Source organism: Rhipicephalus microplus, chromosome 5, assembly GCF_043290135.1.
Source record: "Rhipicephalus microplus isolate Deutch F79 chromosome 5, USDA_Rmic, whole genome shotgun sequence".
Lineage (NCBI taxonomy): Eukaryota > Metazoa > Arthropoda > Arachnida > Ixodida > Ixodidae > Rhipicephalus > Rhipicephalus microplus.
Genome location: NC_134704.1, coordinates 12,126,534 through 12,151,438, shown reverse-complemented (window position 1 = coordinate 12,151,438; position 24,905 = coordinate 12,126,534). Strand labels below are relative to the sequence as shown.

The 24,905-nt window shown below is 44.3% G+C and overlaps 1 protein-coding gene across 1 annotated transcript in view; it reads right to left on the bottom strand.

Annotated features, from left to right (window-relative positions):
* Positions 1-24,905, bottom strand: part of LOC119174013 (suppressor of lurcher protein 1-like) — a 129,702-nt gene that overhangs the window by 30,798 nt on the left and 73,999 nt on the right. Inside the window, exons 7-9 of the mRNA XM_075894849.1 lie at positions 15,931-16,154; positions 14,846-14,965; positions 2,090-2,276 (exon numbers count right to left, since the gene is read on the bottom strand). Coding sequence (XP_075750964.1) covers positions 2,090-2,276; positions 14,846-14,965; positions 15,931-16,154 — 531 coding nt within the window. The remainder of the gene's footprint in view (positions 1-2,089; positions 2,277-14,845; positions 14,966-15,930; positions 16,155-24,905) is intronic.

The window sequence follows — 24,905 nt, the reverse complement described above, 5'->3', positions numbered from 1 at the left end:
TGTTGACCGCATAGACAGCAATTCAGGCTTGATAAAGTAGGCTCGTGTGCGACTGCCCGATTTTTTGCTTGAAATTTTTTTCCACGCACAGCAGCCCTCGAGAATTTCAGCTGAAGCACCTCCAGAGACCTTGGATAAAAACAGCAACAGGAGACCTATCGATTTTAGAAGGGTGGGTTGTTTGTGGAACTGGTGGTTCTGCATGTGGAGCAAAATACAAGCAGGATGCGGTTTCTCTAGGCAGTATGGTACAAAAAGGTGTAATTATGTTCCTAAAAAGTGCAAAAAAGTTTTTCTAGTATTACAGGCTAAAAAAACAAAGCCGAAATAAATATTTGAATTGTTTGTTCAGCGTCCGCAACAAGAGTCAGTATTATTACTTAGACATATGATTTCATGAGACCATTTACAGTTTAACAGGTTCAGGTTTCTTCAGTTCTGCTTGCCTATTAACGCGCACAATAATAAAATAGAAATTCGGCAGCCCTTCTATGCGCCCCTACAATATAATTTACATTTAGGTTGTGCTGAATGTTCATAATTATTTTTTAAATTTATGTTGTGTACGTAAAGCGTACTCTTTTTTTTGGTGATTGTTGATTGAGCTTTGTTACTTCGCCTTCCAATTATGGATTTGTTTTATACTTTCATCACATCAGAAAACCAAGAGGAAGTCTTTTTCCAGCGAAGTTGCCCTTCCCTAAATGTAGCATAAATGATTATTAACTGGTACCGTACAGATTGTGTCCTTGTTTTGTATGCCTCGAATTAACATATCTTGATTTGAAAATGTATGTCAATTTTACTTCTGCACGATCTGCATTTACGGATGACGAATGTACTATGTGAAATCACGAATGATATTCTAAGCCCTGACATTAAAACGTGTGGTAAAAAGGCTCAGATTTTTTTTGGTGATTGTATTGAAGGTAGGAGGCACCACGCAAAATATGAGTGAACTGACAGCAGTGAACTTTGATTTGATGAGTAATGCTGTGGCAGTTTCATGGCGCGACGTCGAGAGGGGAAATAAAGCCGAGCATTTGAAATGGAATAAATGCTTCTAAGCGAAATAAGCACATGCTATTCATTCTGAACTCCTTTCCTTTGCTACTGAATGAATTCACTTCAAAATGAGACAGAAAAAATACTAGCACTTTAGGGAAGAGGTCATTGTTTCTAATGTGTGATTGATGACCATGCACTGTATCATCATCAGCTTTCGCAGCGATAGTGAGCTTCTTCACATAACGCACAAGCTTTGTAGCAAAGCAGAATAATGGAATCTCCACGCCAATCATAGGCAATGTGGCAGTTACTATTACACGAAGTTTTAATGAGGATTATTGCTTGCTTTGCAAAGTAATTCGAGTATGAGGATGGAAAAAGGAAACTTTTTGTTGTGCTGTCAATTTGCAACACCCATTTCATTGTTTTATTAGTTTGATTATTTTTTTTCTCGAAAGATAATCTGTATATTGATGCATTTCAGTTTTTGAGTGCGTGTGTTGTCTCCTGCCAAATTCTGTAGGGGCAGGGGCCTTCGTGAAGCCGCTGTGATAGCGGATTTTTCTTCCTCTCTTAGCATTTGTTGTAAATGAAGGCTGAAATAAAGAATCAGAATCAGAAAGCCAGGTTCCTGTCATGCCTCTCTTGTGGTACATTGAATAAAACTGACATGGTACCACATGCGTCGCCCAAGGCGACTAGAAATCAAAAGCGTTCTTCTTTTTTTCTTCTCGGACAATGTTGTTGATCCCCCATTCCGAAAGCTCTCGGCAGTTAACGGGGTTTCGCATTGTCTTTGTGGTCAAACTATCGCTGACCAAGCGACGATGTCATGTGATGACGTCATCATGTGGCACCACGTTATGCGATGCCACACGGTGGCGTCATGACATGACATCATCGCTTGCTCTCTTCGCACCAAATTCCAGGGCAAAAGCAGGACATCCTCACTCTTCAGCTACAACACCTTCTGTTTATCTGTCACAAAATGTAAAGGCCAAGTGAGTATCTGAGCCATATTTTCATCAGAATGACAGTGATGATCCCACTAAAAGTGAGGGTCATTTGTAGTTGCACTCACGTGTGGTACGAGTCGTCGGGCTGGTACAAGTCGAAGTCGAGGAAGACAACCTGCGCCCTTTCGATGCCTTCCCCACTGAAGTGGTAGGTGCAGCGAGTGTCCGCGGGATAGCCGTCGGGGTAGCCGGGGCTTGAGAATGTCCCGTTTCTTGACGCTGTGCTGCTGAACAACTGGTCGCAGCCTGACCCTGGAAAAATAGAGTGACTTACACCAAGCTAACTGCAACAGGCCTAGCACTAAGCAATACAGAAGTTAGAGTGCTTAGCAACTATGTTTTGGCTGCACTACGAGCAGAGTTAGGCGCCTTCCTAAGCTACAATGCAGTTGTTCAGGAGAAGATGGAGGCTTGATGAGATGAATATTTCTGAAGATGGACTGACACTTTAGTCAACGTCACAAGTTATCTTGTCTTCTTTAAAACTGGCCTCTGAGACTGGCTCCGGCAACGCGAAATGGCGCAACGGAGCCAATCTTGGTGGCCAGCTTTGAGGAAAACACGATCATTTGTCGTAAAGCTGAGTGTAGTGACGACCATTCATGAAAAATATAATTTATTTAAGTAAATAAGTTATACTACAGGGTTCGCTGAATACCTAGCGTCCTGATTTAAAAAACCTACTGCGTTACGCGAAAAAAATTGTACATATTGACCGCCGCACGCTGGAGTGATCGCGAGTGATATTTAATTGATGATAATGAAAAATAGCATATCATGATCAAGTTTGTAACTTTACTCGCAAAATTGGGAAGAGATCAATGAGATATCTCTAGGCATACTACTGCACTATTTGGAGCAACCTCCTAATCACGCGCAATCTTTTTTAGCTGATAAAGAATGCTTGAAAAATACCTCGTGACTATGCTCTCATTCCCATCAGAAAGAATCATCGTCAATTAGGTTCGTTGCGAGCAACCATGTCGCCGGTCGAGCGCACCAGAGAAAGCGCTTCACTCTGTTTTACGCATTCATTCCTTTTGTCGTACTTTTTTGCGCTTTGTTTCATGATATACGGTCAAAAACTTGCCCAGCTATCGCTGATAATTAAACCCGAGTTAATTATCAGGAATTCTTTGCTTTACAATGTGATGGTATTTGTTTCCAAGATAATTTTTTTATCTCTGTATCCTTCTCTTTTCCAAAGTTCGCTGTTGCGTGCTAGCTATAATTCAATGAAGAAGTATGTGTTAATGTGCTTGCGAAGGATCTGTTTGGGAGAAATGAAAGAGATAAAGACTCGGGAACAATTTAGGTGCATAATCGAGGCGTTGCGATTTCGCAAAAGCTCGATCGCGGCTTGGCAATCTGTTCTCAAACTTCGTTCAATGTTTCCTCCAGAAACGGTGTTTCGAAGTCGGTGGAACAATGGCTGAAAGCGCACGATAGCACACCGTACAGTTTCGCATAGCGCTGCCGATGCGGGCACATCGACTTGGAGATCGCTGTCTATCTATGTGAGTGATCACCACGTTAGCGCATCTGAAGCCCTTCCAGAAACCAAGTTTTCTTCTGTATACCTCGGCTAGGCCGGCGTGTCCTGAAAGAAAGGCTCAACCCAATGCCATTATGGCAGCCGAGAACACTGAATAGGCAGCTGGTAATTAATTAACGAAAGCGCTCTATTCATAAAACAGAAGCCCCCCCCCCCCTTCCATAATGGCGAGTGAAAAATTAGCGCGAACTGTCACGCGCCGCCGGCGACTGAGCTAGAAAGCTAGACAGTTACTGACGCCGAAAATGGACTTTTTTTTAAGTGTCTGCGCCTAGCGCTGTGGCGTACGCTTTGTCAGGAACTACAAGCTGCACGGCTTCAGGGCCTCATCTAAGCGGGAAGGCGACCCCATAACTTGACGCTGTGTCCGCGTAAGTGGCTGCAAGCAAAACAACGCGCAATCTAGAAGGCACCTTTCTCGCTAATGACGTTCAATATGGCTACAGAGAATCACTTACCATGCTTTTTTAGAGTGCCAATACTAAAATATAATATGCAGACACGGTGTGAGGGAGAATTGAGGCTCAATTTTTCGGCCACCTCGGTACTGTTTGAATTACACTTGAATCTACAAGTGTACGGGCATTATTGGAAGTAAATCTCCAACTTTCATGGTTCAGATTAAGGCGTCTAAGTTAAGTTTTGAACAGGGCATCGTTAGGAAAAAAAAAATCACAGCCTATCCACGGACTGAATGATGATGAGTGGGGCGAAACGTCCGTCCGTCTGTTCATGCATCCGTCCTTCCGTCCGTGCGTCTAATCGTCTGTATGTCCGTCCGTGCAGTGAACACTCCAAGTACCACAATCTCACATTTTTTCAGCATACATTGATTATATGCAAGTACCGATATCTAGCGGGCATTCCAAGAACTAAACGAGAGGTGGCTAAAGAGAGATAGAGAGAGAGAGAAATATGCAAGGAAAGGCAGGGAGGTTAACCAGACGCTGATTCGGTTTGCTACCCTGCACTGGGGTAAGGATGAAGGGGAGAAAAGAGGTTGCAGAGATATAAAAAAGGCACACACAATCACGAGCACACTCGGGGGAGCACACACAGTCTACAGGTGGTCACTCAGTTTTGTTGTCTTCAAGTAATGGTGGAGTGCTTTAGTCGCTTTCTGCGCAATCGAGGCAGACACCCAAGGTCCCAGAATCTTCTGCACAGAGAATGGTCTAGAGTCCAGTTCGTTCAAAACCATCCGAAGCTGGCAATGCTGCGTGTCGTAGCAAGCGCAGCTGCACAGGACGTGCTCGATGGTCTCTTCAGCTCCGCAGTAGTCGCATGTAGAAGTGTCTGCCATACCAATGCGAAAGGAGTACACCTTTGTAAATGCAACACCCAACCAAAGGCGGCATAACAGTGTCACATCGGAGCGGGAAAGTTGTGATGGTAGCTGTATTTTGAGCGAATGATCCATTTTATATAAGTAACACCTTTGGAAGCTGGTAGACGACCAGAACATGCGTGTAAGATCTCGAGCCAGCAAGTAAAGTTGTCTTGCTGAATCGGTCCTTGATAGGGGAATCAGGGCCACATGTGTTCCTTCATGGGCTGTAGCGGGCTGCATCATCGGCTAATTAATTTCCAGTAATACCGATATGTCAAGGCAGCCACAGATATATTATTATCATGCCCTCGTGCAATAGAGCTTGATAGTGGAAATGTCTTATTTCGTGTACCAATCGTTCGTGATTCCTCTTACGCATGGCAAACTGCAAACTCTGAAGCGCTGCCTTCGAATCACAGAATATGACCCATTTTCCTGGACACTCTTGAACGAGATATTGTAAAGCAGCTCTTATGGCAGGACGCTCTGATGTCGTAGACGTAGTCGTATGCTACAACTTAAATGTGATTGCCTCGTCGAATTTTTGTTGGAAGCTGCATGCTTAACGTTGGATCAAGGGATCGTAATCTTGCATGCGTAAAGAGAGGCTCATTCCAAAGAGCCATGGAGCGTTGGCGAGCAAGCATTCGGAGCCTCCTAGCAGCGTCCGTTCTTGAGAGAGGTATTGACGCTACTGCTCTGTGCAGACTATGGTTGGGAGTCGCGTTTACCCGTGCGTACGCGTTCCGCATAGGTATGGCCGACACCGCCGACTGTACACACTGCGGAGATGAAGAAACAATTCGACATATCTTGTGTGACTGCCCGAAGTACAACCTGGAAAGACAACACCTTTCTGATAAACTAAACAGGTTAGATGACCAGCCGCTGTCAGAAGAAAGGATACTGCGCCATCGTCGTGACTCATCGTCACAGAAGAAAGCCGTGCAAGCGCTACTGGGCTTCTTACGAACTACTGGCCTGTCGGAACGCCTCTGAGTGGACTGATTTTGTGTGTGCGTGTGTGTCGGTGTTTTTCTCTTATTTATTTTTTTTAACTCTCCCTTTCTCTGTCAACCCCCTATTCCCCAACCCCAGTGTAGGGTAGCATACCGGATACTAGCATCTGGTTAACCTCCCTGCCTTCCTTTATTCTCGTTTCTCTCTCTTAAATGTGATTGTCATTGCTGCAGCCGGCAGCTGATGAGTTGCTGAACGAGACCGACCCATCAGTGTATATCTGTGTTAGGTCCAAGTGCAACTCATAATAATAGTAGTGTTGCTTCAATGCTACTCTGGAGTGATTGCTTTTCTTTTTGATACCCGGAATTTCCAGACATACCTACGGCTGATCGAAGCACCACAAGGGACAAGCGATTCTCGTAGCTGGCGTATACCCTGATGAAATGCTGTTTAGGTGTTTGACTATGACGTCTGAAAACGTAGCTCGTGGTCTTCCGGAGGGTAGAAGGGCCAAGTGGTGGTCGGGGACACGGCTAGCAAGTCGAGTGTGCGCTCTGAGGCAATCCACAACTCTATATGTTCTGACCGGATGGTCCTTGGCAAGCACGATTGTGGCATAGGTAGAAGCGCGTTGGGGATCCTAGGCAGATACGCTGCGCCTGGCCCTGCAAACTCTTCAATAATTGAGTATTGAATTTCTAAGTGTTCGTCAGTACCGGCAAGACCCATAAATATGGCCCTGTACAACTGTAGCATAGAAGCCATAGAAGTTCCCCATGCTTTCCCGTACATGAATTTCATTATATGCACAATAGATAGCAGTCTCTCCTTCAAGTAATCGCCTGAGCGAAGTAATCAGTGACACCGAGGAAGGTAAGCTGTAACGGCCAGGCGGGGGCCGTTTTCAGTGCGAAGTCCCGAATTTGCTGCAAGGACTTCCACACTGCCGAATAAGACGTTGGTGCCACGTTTGTGTACTCCAGAAAATATACTCTCTGGTGTACGTAAAATCAGTACACGAAAAAATATCCACAAAAAAAAAGATCAGTGCTGAATATAGGCCGAAAAAATTGTGGAGCTCATTCAGACATCACTCATGAACTATATTTCGTGCTTCGTACTCACTCACACTCACAATAATTTCGTCTGACCGGTACTAAAGACTCACAGGAGCCAGAATAATACTCACCCTGAATCATTCTGACGGAAGGCTCAATCCGAGTCTGAGCGAGTTTGAGTCAGTCACCTCACAAATCTTTTAGTGTAGAATAAGTTTTTTTTTTCAGTGTCAATGACCTTTAACACCAATATTTCATGCAATCAGTGCCCTTCCTGGCGCTGTTTGATATAATACCTTCTAACATCAGTTTTAAGTGCTCAAGAATCAGTCAGGCAGTGTTTTTAAAGATGACAACAATCAATATATCTATAAAAAACTTATTTGGAAGAGTAAGAGGGAGGAGATCAAGGTATCCCCTTACGCAAGTCGCAACACTCATCAATAGATATTGCAATGGTGTGCGAACGACACTGATTTGAAATACGCGTTTGCAGACGTGGGTATAAGTGTGACTTCAGGAAAGGCTGACAGTTATGCTAAAGATTGGCAGATTGGGCTATAGGTCGGCAAAAAAAAGTGGAACTCACTTAGACTAACACAAGAAATATATCTTCTTCTTTGGACTCACCCGGACTCGTGCTCACGAAAGTTTCCCTGAGCCGTACAGACTCGCGGACTCGCACTCACGAAAATTTTCTTCAACTGCACTCACTCGGACTCAGACTCGTGGCTCAACCCGAGTCTGACCCCCGTATTCTAGAACGTCCCTTCACTCAACGCTTCGCCTTCACTTGAGAAAGTTGATGGGAGTGCCGTCTCTAGGCACGGCAAGTCAGCGCATATCAGCGATAATATGCCGCGATTCTTGAATAGCGCAGCGTCATTTTTGAGCCGAGCTGTGGCGCAGTATTCAACTCTGTCAAGTGAAGGGTGAAAGTCGTGTCGAGGAGCGTTTGTGAATACGGGGGTCAATGTGTCCGAGTGAGTCGAATCATGAGTGAGTTCGCCGATCAATGGTGCTGAAAGGGTTTGGGAGAATGAGCGCCACATCTAGATTTGGCGATACCGACATGGCGATGTTCGCAGCTCTCACGTGCATTCGCAAATTTGCCCACTCGCTGCGTACGCCTCGTTGAAGCGAGCAAACACGCGCGCCGCTTCGTAAAACGCGCCGACTGCCTCTGCGAACTGCCAGTGAGGCGTATACGCATGCGCAGTGGCATCCCCACTAGGTGGACTGTTACGTATTCGGCGGCTGGACGACAGCTGGCCGAGGAAACGGACGACTCAAGCAGTGCCAGAAAGACAAATCCCGCTTTATTCAGTTTGCGACGCGTTTTAAGCGCCACGCGGCCAATGGGAGGTTGGCAAAAAGTGAAATAAACAAGATAGTACATCAAGCGGGCCAATCTTATCGTAAAGACCCAACATAAAAAGGAGGGCGAGCACTGCGTATGCTACAACACTCACCCGTAAACGAACTAAGCTATCACTTTTATAAGACACGTGTTTGGTTAGGTCGCAGATGTCATTCTACGTTCAGTATATTTCGAGCATACACTCCAACTGCACAGTTTTGCTGTCCAAACAAAATGTTCATTGCACACCTAATACATTGGTCTGTTTTATTAATGCATTAGCCTCTAACGCACTTCTTAAGTATGTGTCTAACTATCCAGTCTATACCGTGCGGTGCCGGGGACGAATGTCGCATCTCAGCACGTTTTATTGTTCGTCGTCATTGAGCCTGAAGCATCTATATCGCCCTGCGCACAGCCGTTCGGCACCGGAGCGGTGGTATTGTATGTAGCGAACACGCCCTACTGTTCGCCCAGTCGGGGAGGATTACATCTGAAGCCAGCACGTCCGGCAGTCACCATTGGGAGCAACTACACAGGCGGCCAAGACTAGATTTTTGCGAAAGAGCCCGGGCGAGGAACAACATACGGCGGCAAAGGCTAAGGTAGCGAGGAAAACGACGTGCTCGTTTGCAAAGACGCCGAGCGACTACAGACGGCAGAACTGGGCTCGAAATGGTTGTTGTTAATCCAATTTGCCGGAGAGCGAACCTCGGACAAATGAATGACAAAGAAGAGAAACGGTGGCCCGCCCGAACAACTACGCCCGGAGAGAGGAGCCGTTCGGTTTGTGTTGTCTTCTCGGGGAAGATGCCTGGCAGTGGCGCTTCGCTGCTTTCTGACGCACCCCAACACCCGAACTGCGCTTTCTCCTGTCTTTTCTCGGGCTGTACTCCTCACCTCTTCCTGGTTCTAAACATGCGTCGTCCGTGCTCCACTCCTCCCGTCACTGTTCTCGTTCGGTTCCCCTTACGAACAGTGAACAGAATACTGGGCCCTGGTGTGCGCACACGTGCTTTCTTTCCGCGCCGGCTCTCTGAGTGTGTGAGCTTCCGTGCACTTCCTTTGGAGAACGCATTCCGAAGGAAAGGCCGTGTTTCGGATCCCATAAATCTGCTCCTCCTCGGGAAACACAGCGTCAAAAGAAAAGGAAAAGTGAAACAGGGAGACAAAAAAATATGTTCGAAGGGGTGGGTGAGACGAACTGGATTGGAATCGTTCCTAAAATTGTGCAGCGTTTTGGCGAGCCCAGGTGGTCAACAAAGAACGCTATAAAGATGCTATTTGCGAAGTGTCAGTATACTCACTGAATAATTTGTGTTTGCCTTCAACGTATGTGAAGCACTTAGTCAAGTTGTCCACGCATGAAGGGACATCAAAAAAGCGCAAAAAAAAACAAGGATGCACTAGAGATATATGAAATAGGAATTGCTCTAGAAATGAACACTTTCTTGCATTTCCGTTCTGAGTAACTCGTATGAGCTCGCTTCATTGCATTGAGCTACAAAGGCGTAGATAAGTCTTTTCTCCTTTGATTGATTTGATTGATTTGTGGGGTTTAACGTCCCAAAACCACTTCTGATTATGAGAGACGCCGTAGTGGAGGGCTCCGGAAATTTTGACCACCTGGGGTTCTTTAACGTGCACCCAAATCTGAGTACACGGGCCTACAACATTTCCGCCTCCATCGGAAATGCAGCCGCCGCAGCCGGGAATCGAACCCGCGACCTGCGGGTCAGCAGCCGAGTACCTTAGCCACTAGACCACCGCGGCGGGGCAGTCTTTTCTCCTTTGATAAATCTCTTCACGTACGCGTACTTCCTTTTTTCTCTCGCAGCAAGTGGGCTACAGACATCGCTATTTGTAGTAGGGTCAATGTATTTTAAGCAGATCAAACATAATTCAATGAAGCAAAACAATTTAATTTTAAACTCAGCAACATTGATTCCGTAGTTTGCCAATAAGCTTGTGCAGCCTATAGGCACGGACCGCAAGTTATCATCCACCCAAAGGCACTCTGGGTGATCTCTGGCCTTCGTAGTAGTGCACGGATTTAGCGGGAGAGGTAGGAAGGTGGATCGTAAGCGTGCGCGCATGCCATGTAATAAAAAAAAAGCAGCAGGAAACAAAGAGAAGCCGAGATCGCATGACAAAAGTAATAACCTACCGAATTAGGAGCAAAGTGCAAGAAAAGGGGCGTACGTGAGACCTCGGTCGGTGGCGTCGGCACGCCGTGCGTGCAAACGCGCCCCTTTCTTTTCGGGGCACCGAAAAGGTGTAATATCGCAGCTTCTCCGAGGGGAGTAGCGGCGCTCTTTGAATTCCGGTGGCGTGAATTCTCTGCGGTGCGTGCGGAAGCCGACGCTGTGCCACCCTCGTGGGTGCGCTGCCAGCAAGGTTGTATTTCTTTCGACAAAAAAAATAAATATAGCATGCGGCCTTGGTGTTCCGTCACGTCACAGAACCATGAGCCCTGCGGTTGTCGTGTCTCTTAGTGTGATCGTTCGAAACACGCCGGCGTTCTGGAGAAACAAAAAAGTAGTAATGTACTTACGGGTTGCAGAAAGCTCGTCGAGTATGAAGGTACAGTATGCAGTGGCGATATGTTGAAATTTAATACTAGCGCGATGCATACGAAAAGCACGTGACACCTGGCATAGATAGTCCGCATCACCACCAGGCGTATTTTGGTAGTATAAATAACGCAACAGGACAACTTCCTCTCGTCGTCGATGACGCATAGCCACGTGGTCTGATAAGCCACCGTACGATTCGAGTGAAACAAAGAACTGCAAACTTGGAGCTCCTTAAATATAGATCTTTGCCAGCGTCCGTGGTTGACCCGCGTCACCATTAGCAATAAATAACCTGTGACATTGTGATGAAGTGTTATCTTATTCTATCGGCTGGCTTTAAATACCGCTAAATACTGCAACGTGAATCTAAATGATAAGACTAAAAGACCACCAGGCCTGCGCCAAACGCACAGCACAGTCAAAACGAAAGCTGGAAGGGCGGCCTTTTAGAGCCTTTTTTGAACACTTTCTTGGGTAACAGCTACAATTACATTCGCAGGGTATCCACTACACGCCATAAATAATCATAATTTTTGTGCAGTAGGGAGGCACTCATTATAACATCCTTCGTCATTTTTCGGAGTGCCGCTACAAAGTTGCAAGGAATTTAATGGAATTTTTCGATGCTTTGGGGCTCGGTAAACTATTATGGCTGAAGTTTTTGCAACGTTTTTGCAACGTCTTTTTTTTCTTTTTTTTAACGCAATAGCATTGAAAGATTTGTTTCGCCGAAATCCCGGCATCGGAATTGACGGTTGTGAGTGAAAAATCATCATATTTGCGAGGCTGAAAAAATGAAGAAAGATGCAAATAAAATTTTTTTATGGTGAGTGGTTATCGGACCTAGGTCGTTCTCGTGGCAAGCTGGTGTTTTACTATATAGCCACGCCTCTTTTTTTCATCGTTTTTATTAAAATGTGCACTAGAATGAACATGTTATGACACTAATTGTATGAAACATGAGCATAATCACAAAGTGACAATAAGCGCTCTAGCGTTATGAGGAAAAACTCGACGATTAAGGAATTTCAGTAGAGCAGCGTGTCTTTCAACTCGCGTTATACAGTAAAGGTGGCGAGGCCACGCACCTGACGAAGATGGGGTACCAGTCCGGTTTAAAGTACATTTCATCATGAATGTCTTTTAGGTGAACAGCCATTCTTATAAATTGTGTGCTAGAACAAATGCTGGGATCTGAGTTGATGTTTTGCACGCGCGCCTTCCATATAGGCTGTACATACCCAAGAGGAAAAACATATTGAAAGACACTTTGTCAAGTGATGTCGGCAAAAGATAGCTTATTGTGTAAGAATCGATATCAAAATATTTCTTCGGAGTCCGCTGAAGGACATCCCAGAACGAGATAGCATCTTTAAAACTAACAAAACAGTTTTGTATTGTCTCTGGCACATTCCATAAGTGGCAGTTAATGCAGTAAACACAAATACATTTTCTTTCTCGCCATGTTTCAACGGGCAGCGATTGAGTATTTAGCTAATAGAAGAATGTTTTGGACTTTAGAGAGGCATACATTTTGCGCATTCATTTCAACACATGATGACCTGGCAGATCGGAGTAGAATGAACAGTACAACAGATATGAAAAAAAGCATAGATAGTAAATCCTTGTATACTTTGCGAGACACTGCGTACAAGTATTCTATGAAAAAGCGAGCTTTAAGGAACCTCATTGCAAAATAAACTTTCTGCATGAATGCCCAGAAACACGGGCGCTAAGAACAGTTTGAAGAAATAACTAGGTCATGTAAGCAGTCCACAAAAGTAACTTCAAAGAATGAAGGAATTACAGGGTGGGAATTGTCACAGAAAAAGAAAAATCGGGAAACTGTTTGCCATATGTAAAGATGGTTTAATCCTAACACACCAGCACAAACTGGCCTGAAAATGTTGTCATGATGCATGAGCTGAAAAGTAGAAGACCTTATGAAAGTCGAAAAAATCTGATGAAATCGCTGTACATAAAATTTTGCACAATAAATCAGTAGCGATTCGTAGCTTTGTTTCTGGAAAAGTATTGCAAGCTTCAGATGATCCAAAATGTTGATAGGTGATGTGGAACAAACGTCTGGGCTCGGCTTGTAAATAAGCCAAAATAACTCTCTCTGCTTGAAAATGTAGTGGAAGTAACTCTCATTATTTACAAACACATGCATCCTGTAAACATGCTTCACAATACAACATGAGATATTGCCTCAACAATGCGTGGTACAAGGATAGATTGAAATCGGGCGTAAGAATATTTAATTACCATAATGGCTTCGTACATTGAATCCAGTTACCCACTATATATGGCACACACATTAGTGCACCTTTAAGGCCACGTTAGGTTGCATAGCAAGTTCGAGAAGATTTCATACACTAAGTGTTTGAAGTAAGCACTAGGAAGAGAATATCACTATCGCGTTCAATTCTTCAAGGCGAAGCTTGCCCCATCGCGGTGTTCTATAGAGCATCACGGAAGGGCAAGCTTCGCCTTCACTATAGTAGCTTCGCCACTATAGTAACTCACCCCTTCTCGCCACTGCAGTGGCTCAGTACCTTCTGAGCCAGTATAGTGGCTCAGAAAGTACTCAGCAGCCGAGTACCTTAGCCACTATAGTGGCTAAGGTACTCGGATGCTGACTCGCAGGTAGCGGGATTGAACCCCGCCTGCGGCGGCTGCGTATTCGATGGAGGCGAAAATGCTGTAGACCCATGTGCTCAGATTGGGTGCACGTTAGAGCACCCCAGGTGGTCGAAATTTCAAGAGCCCTCCACTACGGCGCCTCTCGTAATCATATATGGTTGTTTTGGCACGTTAAATCCCACATATCAATCAATCAAGGTGGGGCTCATAGATCCCCCCGTCTTTTTTTTTTCATGTCGTTCTCATACAAACGCAGCTGTTAATTGAATATGCAACCTCGTAGCACATATTCCGGAGCTTATTCGTAACTTTTGAGGCTTAGCACGCTTGCGATTATACTGATTGATGCGATGCGAAGACCTTCACGCACGGTTAGACGTCACAGATTTCAGAAATTCCCTCTTTTTATCTAACAACAATTTGTGCTTAGAAAACAAAAGAAACGAACAAATTCAAATTCATTCATTCTTTAGATGAGATGGAGGATATTTAAGATGGTGAGAGCCTTTGAAAGTGGCTTTCAAAATTTGCATTTACAGCCTTGGTAATACAAGCTATGGCTATAAGGGTTTCAACGTATGCTAAAGGTTGACACAGGTTGCACTGGAGCACGCAATTAGTTTCAAACAGTGTATAGCGCTTTTTTATTTCTGATTTTCTTTCAAGTTTCTTTAGATAGTCACTTTTTTTCATTTCTTGTGATTTTGCACAAGGGTAGATTGAGAAACGAAAATGAAATTATCAGCTGAGAACAAAAACTAGATTGGTTATTTGAATGACTGTCAATGTATAAAAATTACCGGATATGAACGTTTTCTTGCACAAACTACAAATGCACCTAGGCTACTAATTCAAGTTCCGGTAAAGTAAATGCAATGAAAACATCGGCCAATTTTCTTTCACTCATGCCCGATAGCTCCTAACAACGTCGCACAAACTCGAAAGTTGTCGTTCTCAGAAAGAAGTACAAATTATGTAAGAATCCAAATGCGATTTCTGTCAACGTGCCCAAGCAAAATGACGAAAAGTTAGTTTGTAAAGCGCGAGTGGCCAAATTTGATATAATTTCTAAAAGACAAAGACACTATCAGGTTATTGCGAAATGCCTAAATTGATTTTTTTTTTCACCGGAGAAAGCATCATTTCACCATAATCGGGCTGTGTGTATTCTGATCACTTATCACTGAATGAGCAGATTCATAATTCCGTAGTAAAGTGAAACAAGCTTACAGAGCCTCCGTCGCTGTATTTCGAAGAAATTGATCAGCATTTCTATGGTTGGCTGTAAGTGTGACGAACATTTTTCGACTCATGTAAGGCATGCTGTATATACCTGGGTCTGGCGTCGTGTATAATGGCGCGTCGGTAGTTTCGACTTGGCTGTCTAGACTTTGCACAGGAGACCATGATGGGGGCGTCGAGGCACAACTGGAGAGCCAAGCTTGCAGCAGCTCTGCGGAAGAGACAGAATAACACAAGTGCTACCATAGTTTTTTTTATTCTGATGAGGTATTTTTGAAATCCCTCTTCCGAGCAATCGAAAAAAATATTGGTGTGATTGCGGGCTCCAGAAAAAAGATTATCGTCATCGTCAAGGATACCATACTACATTATTCGTCACTCTTCAACATTTAATCAAGTATATTAACTGCACTAAGCAGGTGAATGGCGTCACTGATGCTCTGCCACATCTAGAGATTGCGACGCCTAGAAAGAAGAGTTTGCTTGTTATCCTGCGCGTTATAAAACACGTGTCTTGACACATTCGCAGTTACACAAATGACGTTGTGGCATTTAGCATCTCGAGAATTTGTGATTTCATGGAGAGGGTGACGTACTTTTTCCGCGCACCTCGACTTTTTTGCTAGATTACTCCGCAGTTTCTAGAGTCAAGGTATGTTTCTTTCAGACGCTTTGGAGACCTCCTGTTTATAGTTAATTGATGATTTCAGCATTTGTTAGCCATAGTTTATTGCATCACTTTCTAGGGGGATTTCTGATGTCATTATACGAGGTGACAAGCTCACTTATTCCTCCAATAAGCCGATGCCGGAGTCCTAACTTTGTCCTTGGGACATAAGATGGCATCAATACATTGAAAATTTATCATCATGTACGAATTGTAACCTTGAAAGCTTCAGGAAACATTGTACTGCCTAACGCTCTCAGCATCAACGAAATACTTTGAGAGTTAGTCCAATGCAGTCGCGTGAATCATCAAATAAAGCCACAAAAATACCTCAAGGCGCAAGAATGGTCCGGGAGAGCTAGGGATATAAATAACGTTATTGAAAAGGGACTGCTTGATTAAAATGAATTATATTATCTGTGGCAGCTGAACAGTCGTAGTGCCAAAATCGTATCTACAATTGGAGTAGGACGCTACGGGCTATTGCACTGATCTTGTTAAACACGTACCGGAAGACGGTCCTCCTTCGGCGTAGTGGAGTTCCTCTTCGAAGTGGTACGATGCCTTGAATCCCTGCCCAGGTGAGAGACTCTGGCTCACAAACTCGACCATTATATCGGGCCCGGTCGAAAGAAGTTCCACGAAGTAGTGCGTGTTGCAGAACTGCGCGATCACTCGGGCTGTCAAGTCCTTGCCGTCGTAGACAACGATTGTGTCTGGGCTCGTCAGGCAGCTGCACATATCGTGTACGAGTGCAGACAGTTTAATGAACCCATTCATCACGTTACAGCTTGATTACGGCGGAAAGTAAGAGGCAGAAAGAATGCACATAAAATCATACACGCTATCAAGAAGTTCATGACTTCTTTGCGCAAACACGTACACGGACACAAGGAAAAGAGGCAAATAGTGTTTGCGCCCGTGTTGTTTGCCTCTTTTCCTTGTGTCCGTGTACGTGTTTGCGCAAAGTAGTCATGAATGAGTACCAACTCGCCCATCTTTCAGTACTGTTGTTATCAAGAAGTACTTACTACGATTTTGCTATATTACAAGGTAGGAAGAAGTGCCCCAAATAAGAAGGGAAACATCACACAATAAATCATAGAATTCAACATCCTCAAACAACGATTGATTATGAGAGATGCCAAGGGACTCCTGAAATATTGACCCCCTGGAGTTTTAAACCATACACCTAAGTCTAAATTCATCGGCCTCGAGCATTTTCGCCTCCATTGAAAATAATACTGCCGATTTCCCGCGACTTGCAAATTAGCAGTCGAAACCATAACCACTTGACCACCGGGGAGGTCATAACATTCATAATGTATTGCAAAAAAAACGGCAAGACGAACACAAAGAACAACACACCACAAGCGCTTGTGGCGTGTCGTTATTTGTGTCCGTCTTGGCGTTTTTAGTGCTACGTTATGAATGTGATGCGACACCAAGTATCCCAGCAACAACGCCTTCTGTGATAAACATCAGGCCTGCCTGATGTGTTTAAATAGAGCTGGTAACTTCATTGCTGGCCGCAGGCAAACCCGTGTAAGGGCTGGTTCACGTTATAACGGCAAGCATGCCTCACCGTTTGACGTTCTTAGACAGCCGGAAGTGGCTGTTCACTTCGTGCACGTCTGCCGCTTTTTGCCGTTCGAAGAATGGGTCTGACACTTCTTTTTTGCCTTTCGCCGTTTGCCGAAGAGCGACGTAGCTAATCAGTGACGGAGGAGTGACATATAGGTTAGCCGCGTCGTCTGCTTTCGGCACTCCGCATCGTCTGCGTCTGCCGCAGGACACTTCGAGCTGCTTGCTTCTTGCCCCACAATTTTCACGCTATGCCATACGTGTTGTTCTCAGACTACATTACAGCAGTTATTAGAATGTTTTAAGATGCCCGGTATTCAAAAAAAAAAACGCAGCGTAATTCAAAATAATATGTCGCAAAGCGGGTGTTTAGACAAGTGGCGCCAGCTATACAGAAGGAGCAACAATTAACAAACGTGTAATGTACGCCACACGAGATACTGGAAGGCTTGCTTAAGTCTACAACATCAATTATATGGGTATGGCTCTTACAAAAAGTGCCGAATCAATTCTAGCATTGAGCGGTCGAAGCTTAAGAACATGAGTCTAAAGCGAATGAAAGCATCAGTTCGGAGCTTACATGCTATAGAGCACACGGCGGCCGCTTGATAGATTCGAGGTGGTCGACAACTGCATTCAGAAGGGCAGCCGTGTTTGTCAAAGGCTGAATTGTTTCGCCGGCGCAGCTTGTCGAGCACTTCGAACAGCTCTCCTGCGGACGGCGCTGGCTGCCGGTCCACGGCACCGCGCGGTCAGGACAGACTTGCCGCTAGCGTGAACCGGTCCTAAGAGAAGACAACTCAGCCTCCGAAGTCTTGCTTTAGTGGCACCGGTGGTAGATATATGCTTCTAATTAAGTAATCTCTAGCAATGGCTACTGTTTACATTAAACATGCACTGTGAAAAAAAAAAAAAGCTTGTAAACGCGATCACAGGAGCAGAGGACCACATCACACAAAGGTCGAGACGATCACGTAAGCAAATGCATATATGCCGCACCTGCGCTGTTCCCACCAAAGGAAGGGCTGGGTGTTCGCGAGAAAGGTAGCAAGAAATAAAGGAAAACCCACAGGAAGTTTGGCTGAAAAAAACTGAACCATGGTAATATATTCTACAGCTCATGGTGAAAGATTATTGCCGAAAGTTGTCTCAAAAGCATAGCAAATTGCGGTACAGCGCTGACGCTGAATACTCTCACACGACCCGTCTATTTGCGCAGGTGCGCGTTTGTAAGCCTCCGGTTTTCGTTAATTACGCGCCGGTGCTCTCCAAATACATGCACTCTTGTAAATGCAGTCATTTAAAAGGAACAATAAGGGCAGAATTCAAACAAAGGAAGCTTCCAAGCGAGAGCATTGAAGTGTTCATGTTTCACACACTGGAGTCGGTTATACGTGAGGTGGAGTGAACGAGAAAAATGATCATTGGTTGCGCAAAGAACGTCTTGCATTTCGTTTATCTGATTGAGTGTCGCCAGACCCAGGCTCTGCGGTGGTGCAGAGTACTCGAGAGCCGTCGCGTAGGTGGTCGGTCGATAGCCTGCTGCCGCCAGAAAATATATTTTTTTGTTATTGCGCTGTTTTTTTTACTTTGGTCCTGTTTAGATTGTTCTTCAACGGGCCTTATCACCGAGTGGTCGTTGCCAGTTATTTATAACACTCTCGTTCTTTTCCTGGCTTGCTTATAATTTGTGCAGCGTATCGGCCGTTTCTAAACTTTGGCGAAATAACTTTCAGATAAGAGTGGCGGTACGGTGAGGCTCAAGTACGCAACAAACGAGAATGACTAGAAATTTTTCTTGCGCCACTTTTTATAACGAGCTGCTGACGTGCATTTCTGAGACAAGAAAAAAATGCAGGAAAGAGTAATAATTTATGTTTGAATAAACTTACTGCTCCCAAGCGTGTAGTTATCAATGCTTTCAGTCGACGTCTATATTAAACACTCACTATATAGGCGTACGCAAACTGATGAACATCAGGCACTGCCTCGATGGGATGTCTTTGTCGAAGCTTCAGGTTATATTGTTGAAGCAAAGGTTTTTTTTTTTGCTTGACTGAATTGATCAGTAGGAAAGGTCCATCTAGCTATTAATCTAAGTATTAGCGACCTCAATATATGGCGTGCAGCAAGCGAACGAGCAACAACTTATGTTTGAATATTTATTAGGCTGAACACACAATGTAGCAAAATAAAACGTGTACTGCGAAGCAGTGACATCGCTGAAGCAACTTAGACCTTTTTTTCAACTGCCACGCGTGTCGGAAGGACTTCTTGCATCATTTTAAAATGGTATTAAAAACTATTACAATGTTCGATGAAGCGCCTCTGAGGGGCGCTTCCCGTTTGTGAAAACAGTTTTCTGCACTCAATATCACAGAAACTGCCTAAAGAGTGGTGGGCAGGGAACTATCGATCAATCCTGCTCCATAGCCTTTTAGCAGATAGAGAGTATTACCTGCATGCGTCTCTCCCGCATTGAACTGCAGTGTAGTACTCGTAAAGCTGTGCGACACCAAACAATCGTCGCAACATCACGCGGCTTCATGCGTTGATCAAATGCCGCCGTGAAAGTAAATTCTAGATATGAGAACTTCAGTGAACATTGTCATAAGACATCTTGACATAAAATACAACGCAAGGTTGATGATTTTCATGTGTCTTGGGCAGTTGATATAACGAATAAAGTTAAGCCACCTTCACCAGATGGTGCCAAGCTTTAAAGAAGTGCGGAGTTGGGCAGCCTTAATTCTTTGTTTCCCTTTGGTTTTTTTCTCCCACTCAACCTGTCACTCTTTCTCGTTTTCTTTTCCAGCTTTTCTATGTTTTTCTTATTCGTTTCTTTTTATTCTATATTTATTTCCATTCTTTCTTTCTTTACCTCTCTATTTCTCGCTTGCTTCACCTTTCAATTTTTATACGCTAGCTTCTGTTGCCGTGTTTCCCTACGCATAGTTGTAATGTCCCCACTTAATATAATCATCGAGACACTCGAAGAACAAGAGGAAGAATACTTTTCTTCGGCGTGAGTTAGCGTTTAATCTGCGGCAGCTGGCTATGCTATGTGTGGTTTTGTGTGTCTTACGGCAAGTGACGACGACACTATACGAGAGTCCGGCGCCCTCAGTGCTCAGCACGTAAAAGAAAACAGCTCGTAAAGGTAGGCACATTCTGCTCCCTTCCTGCTTTCTTGAAGATATGCATCGTCAGAGTACGTTTTTATATCAACAGTCATGATATTCGCGCTAGTTTCTTCCTACAGACAGCTAAAATTAGCCGAGACACAAGCAGGCTGAGCATTCCAGAATGTTGCTTTCCTGTAAAATTGTTGTCGACGTTGAAAAAGCGTGGTCCATTTGTGAAAAAAACAAAACAAGAAAAAACGCAGCCTGCTGTGATAAAGGAAGGAATGAAACATTACTTTTTTTAGAAAAATCCCGTCGACCTTGTTTTAATTTTTAGAACTCGGCCCTAAAGTTGCACCCCCTCGCAAAATCTTTGAACTATATGTAGACAAATTTGAAGAACACACACACACACACACACACACACACACACACGCACACACACACACACACACACACACACACACACACACACACACACACACACACACACACACACACACACACACACACACACAAAGAAATATTGGTGACTAAAGAAAGCCAGCGCTGCTATTCGAGTAAGGCCTTTCATCTGTGTTTTTAAGATTTTGTTTTGAAAAGAGAGCATAACGCAAAGTACTGAAATAAGTTTTCGAAAATGCCCACACGGCAAAGCGTCATTCCGTCCTGCCTCAGCAACCTCATGTGTTTTGTATTTTAGTGAGAATGTCCGAGCGGCCACTGCAGTGCATGATTTATACACAAACGGGAGGAAAAAGCGTTTCCACTTGAGGAGAATCAAATTCAGGAACGCGACCTCCCTCCCTATTGTCCCCATATTTTACAAAAGCAAAAAAAAAGGGGAGAATGTCTCCTTTTATGTCAGTCACAATGGGAACGTGCGCTTGTGCTTAGTACCGCCCTTCTGATATAGCTGTTACCCCATGTGACGTCAATGGCGAAAGACCGTGGTCGTTTCTAGGTATTTTACAATGATTCTGCCATAGGTGCTCCTTCTGTGCATAAAAAAAATGCACAGAAGAGTAGGGGTATCCGGAGTGCAAGAAAATTAATAAGATTTTTTGGCACATGGTAAGCTTTAGGAGAGGAACTTTATATTGACCTGCGGGGTAAAAAAAAACAAAGTCATATCCTTCATTTTTACGCTTGTTTGCTTTATAATTCAAGAACACGCCATTAAATGCCTAGCTTGCTATCCATCTTTGCAGCATAGATCTGGTCTCGACACTATAGTACCTAACAGTGGACTTATCTACGTTTTATTTAAATACATTTCTCCACATCTTTCAACTGTATATCAAGGTGTTTCATATAGAGTCATAGGCTAATTACAATATTTTTTTGCAGTCGTCATTGCATTATGCTCAACTATATCATGCTAGTCAGACAAGCGAAATACCTTTGACTTCGAGAGCTCTGACATGTGCCTTAAACTCGATATATACTTCAACAGCGTACAAAATAAATCATCTAAATGTTGCGCGTTGTCTCGTCTACTTCTGCTTATCCCAATCTTGTTCATTCTGTTCATCCCTGCCTGTTTCGTCGATATTTCTTCGAAACAACGTATATCCAAGAATTCGTGTGGGGGCCATTTCCTATGCACTTTATATAGGCCTCAGGGCTGGCGTGTGCTATCGTCATCGCTTTGCATGAAGCTCCCTGTGAGCTCACGCTCGCACCGAGGAGAAGTCTTCTTGTTCTTCGAGCGCCTTATTAATGACCACTTATATTCATGAGAAAAAAAAAAGAGAAAACCTGTGCGCTAGACGCGTAACGTAGGTAACACCACGTATAAAAACACAAAAAAGAAGAAGCAAGCGTGAAATGGAAAAGTAAGAAAGGTAAAAGGTAGAAGAATATAAATAGCAAGAAAGAGAAAGAATAGCTAAAGACAGAGGACGAAATGAATAGAAATAAAGAGAGCAAACAAGATAGACAAAACCAACAACGAGGAAAAGAAAGAAACAGAGGAGGAAAAAACCCTTCCTCACTCCACGCATGGCTCCCCTAGCTTGGAGCTGACTTAACATATGTCATTGGTGCTGTTAAGTGCTAGAGAGCCCGTGACAATTACTGGTGAGAAAACGTGTGCGTGAGTTTGGGTAAAGCTTACGTCTTTTCCTTCGCGAGACGTAGGGCAGTGATTTGCCTTTTCTTTCTCGTGGAGTCACAGCCAACGCTGAATCAAAGCAATGCCCGCGAATATCTCTTCAACAGTTCCACCGACATTGACCATCCGGCACCACTATTGACTACACCGATAACTGAGGTCAGGATATTCAGTTAGTATTGTTTATCAAACCAGGGGAACCAACCAATTGGCTTAGTTCTACGAGCATCACGCAATCCGATACGTTGCGTCCTAATAAATGTCGGTAAATGAGCCCTGGGGCCAGGGGAAATGATTAACGTGGCGCCACTAGTTTGGACCTTAATGCTAGTGACGATCCTGATTGCCAGTGACGTATGCGGTGTCCAGCTCTCAGCATCTGCACGTTAACCTAACGCAAGACGCACCGCGTTGTAGCGGGGATGATACTGTGCCGTTAACGGGCTCAAAAGTGTCGATTCATTGTACGGCGAAAGTGAATAAATGCGGCATCGGGTATATCAGCACGAATATAAACAATAATTCCCGTTCTCTGACAATGGCAAACGGACAAACAATCATGACCCACACTATAACAACACTCATAGGAATTGCTCCTGGCGCCCTTAAAATGGACGGCACATGAAGCAACGAACTTCGCGATGGCCATTTCTGCTATGGCTTGAAACGGGGCGCTTGCGATCGCACAACTGCAACTATACGCAGCGGCGACAACAGCCAATCAGCTTTAAGCGCGCCCTTTTATGTTCTCGTGTTTTTCGCCTCAACTTATTTTACTATTGTTCGTGCCCGACCATGCATTCACGCGCGTCCGCTGAAGCGCACTTTCCGCTCAAAGATGATTTATAAAACGTTACTTTGCGCAATAAACTACGAGCAGCGATGTCCCCGCTGTGAACGCAGTTGCGCGAAAAGGGGAACGGGCAAATGGGGAGCCGAAGGAGAGTGCGACGCAGTGCTCCTGTCATACTGCCGTAATGCTGCCTGCGTGAGCCTGCCTTTCCATGACCAAGGGAGAGGGAACGGCTTCTCCTCACTTTATAGGCGCTTCTTTCTATTGTTTTCACTCTAGCTCTTCTTTTGTATTTTTATTTTTCTTTAATGTTTTGTGAGATGGAGCTTGGACGAGGATCGCGTTCATTGTAGTGACGATAAGGATTGAAGAACTAAGCGGCAAAAAAATCGAACGGCGAAGAGAGACAGCATGATTTACAACGCATTGCTTTCTCAGAATTTACTTCGCGTTAACATTTCCCTCTTTTCTTTTAACTATTTACTTAGGAGCATGGAGGCAGCGGTCGCCTATGGGCAGACAGTGTGATATGGAGGGATTCTTGTTCCTAAACAACTCTTGATCTCATCGCTTCTTCAGACTTGGAATCTAAAAAAAAAACAGAAGGTGTAGCCCGTAGCATCATATAATTTTTTTTTACAGTGACCTCCGTTTGCTCCTTGCCCATACCAGAACATGTTCACACACGGTAAATTAGATGATATGTATATGGAAAGAACAAACTGCATGAGTTAACGATAATTGCAAGTGTAGAAAACTGATCACACCGTCTATCAGCTATACACCTTGAAAGATTGTGGTGCTAAGATCTTTCAGCGGGGACATCAATGAAGTATACCGTTTACACGATGGTATTATCGTATACAGTATTAGGTGTGCCACAGTGCGAATACGTTTTAGTTGCGCTAATTGCTGTATGGCAATCGTATAACGTGACGAGATTATTATAGCGGCTAACAGAGGCCGTGGAGGTTGTCAAGATTTTTATGCCTCCATTTTGCATATATATGACACGTTTTTTTTTTTTCATTGAACTTTTTGTTAGACATTGCTTGTGTCGTTCACTTTCTTGTGTGTTTTGTGATTTTTTTGTGCGCTGAGCGTGATAAGTATGTTCCTACTAGCCCAATTCGCTACTCTACTTCAGGCCTTACAGATCAAAATATGAACGTGCCACGATGGTATATATGGTATTTCCTTCTGTGAAATCAGCTCGGCTAAAGCACGCTATTGTTCAAATGGTGGTGCACGAAAGTTCTCGCCTTCGTAATTTAGGAAAACATTATGAAAGTGTCTGATTTTTTATGAAACTTCGGTCATTACGTTTCGGTTCACGTTATATGAATGGTACTTGTCACACGCGTCGTGAAAGTAGGCTATAAATAAATTCTGCAAACCGGACGTGTAGCTTACGTGAACACGAGCACGTTAGTGTAGGTTATACAGCGTAAAGCTGTACAAGGTAAAGAAAAACTCATTGTTCTAATGAATGAGATATGATTTGAAAAGTTTGCAGTTGTGAATCGGAAACGCCTTAGCTCGAGTTTTTGGGAGACGCCCACTAAAAGCGTAGCCTGGTGCTTTGCGCATCATGCATCACGCGCGAGCATAACGCCACGAAGACGACGATGCGGTTTGGTTGAGTGCAGTCGGAAGTCGATAAAGGCCGCGTCGACCCGTAACGGCGTGATCAGGGTTCCAGGAACCTTGCGCTAATGGGTCGTCCTCGCTTGGTTGAGCGAGCTCGACGCAGCTATACCGTCGGGATTGCATTCTTCGCTCGCAGTGTTCGCGTGAGCAGTATACGACATAGGTCAGCGGCACCGCGGCGGAGCGGCCGTTACTTGCCCCAAAACAAGGCGCCTC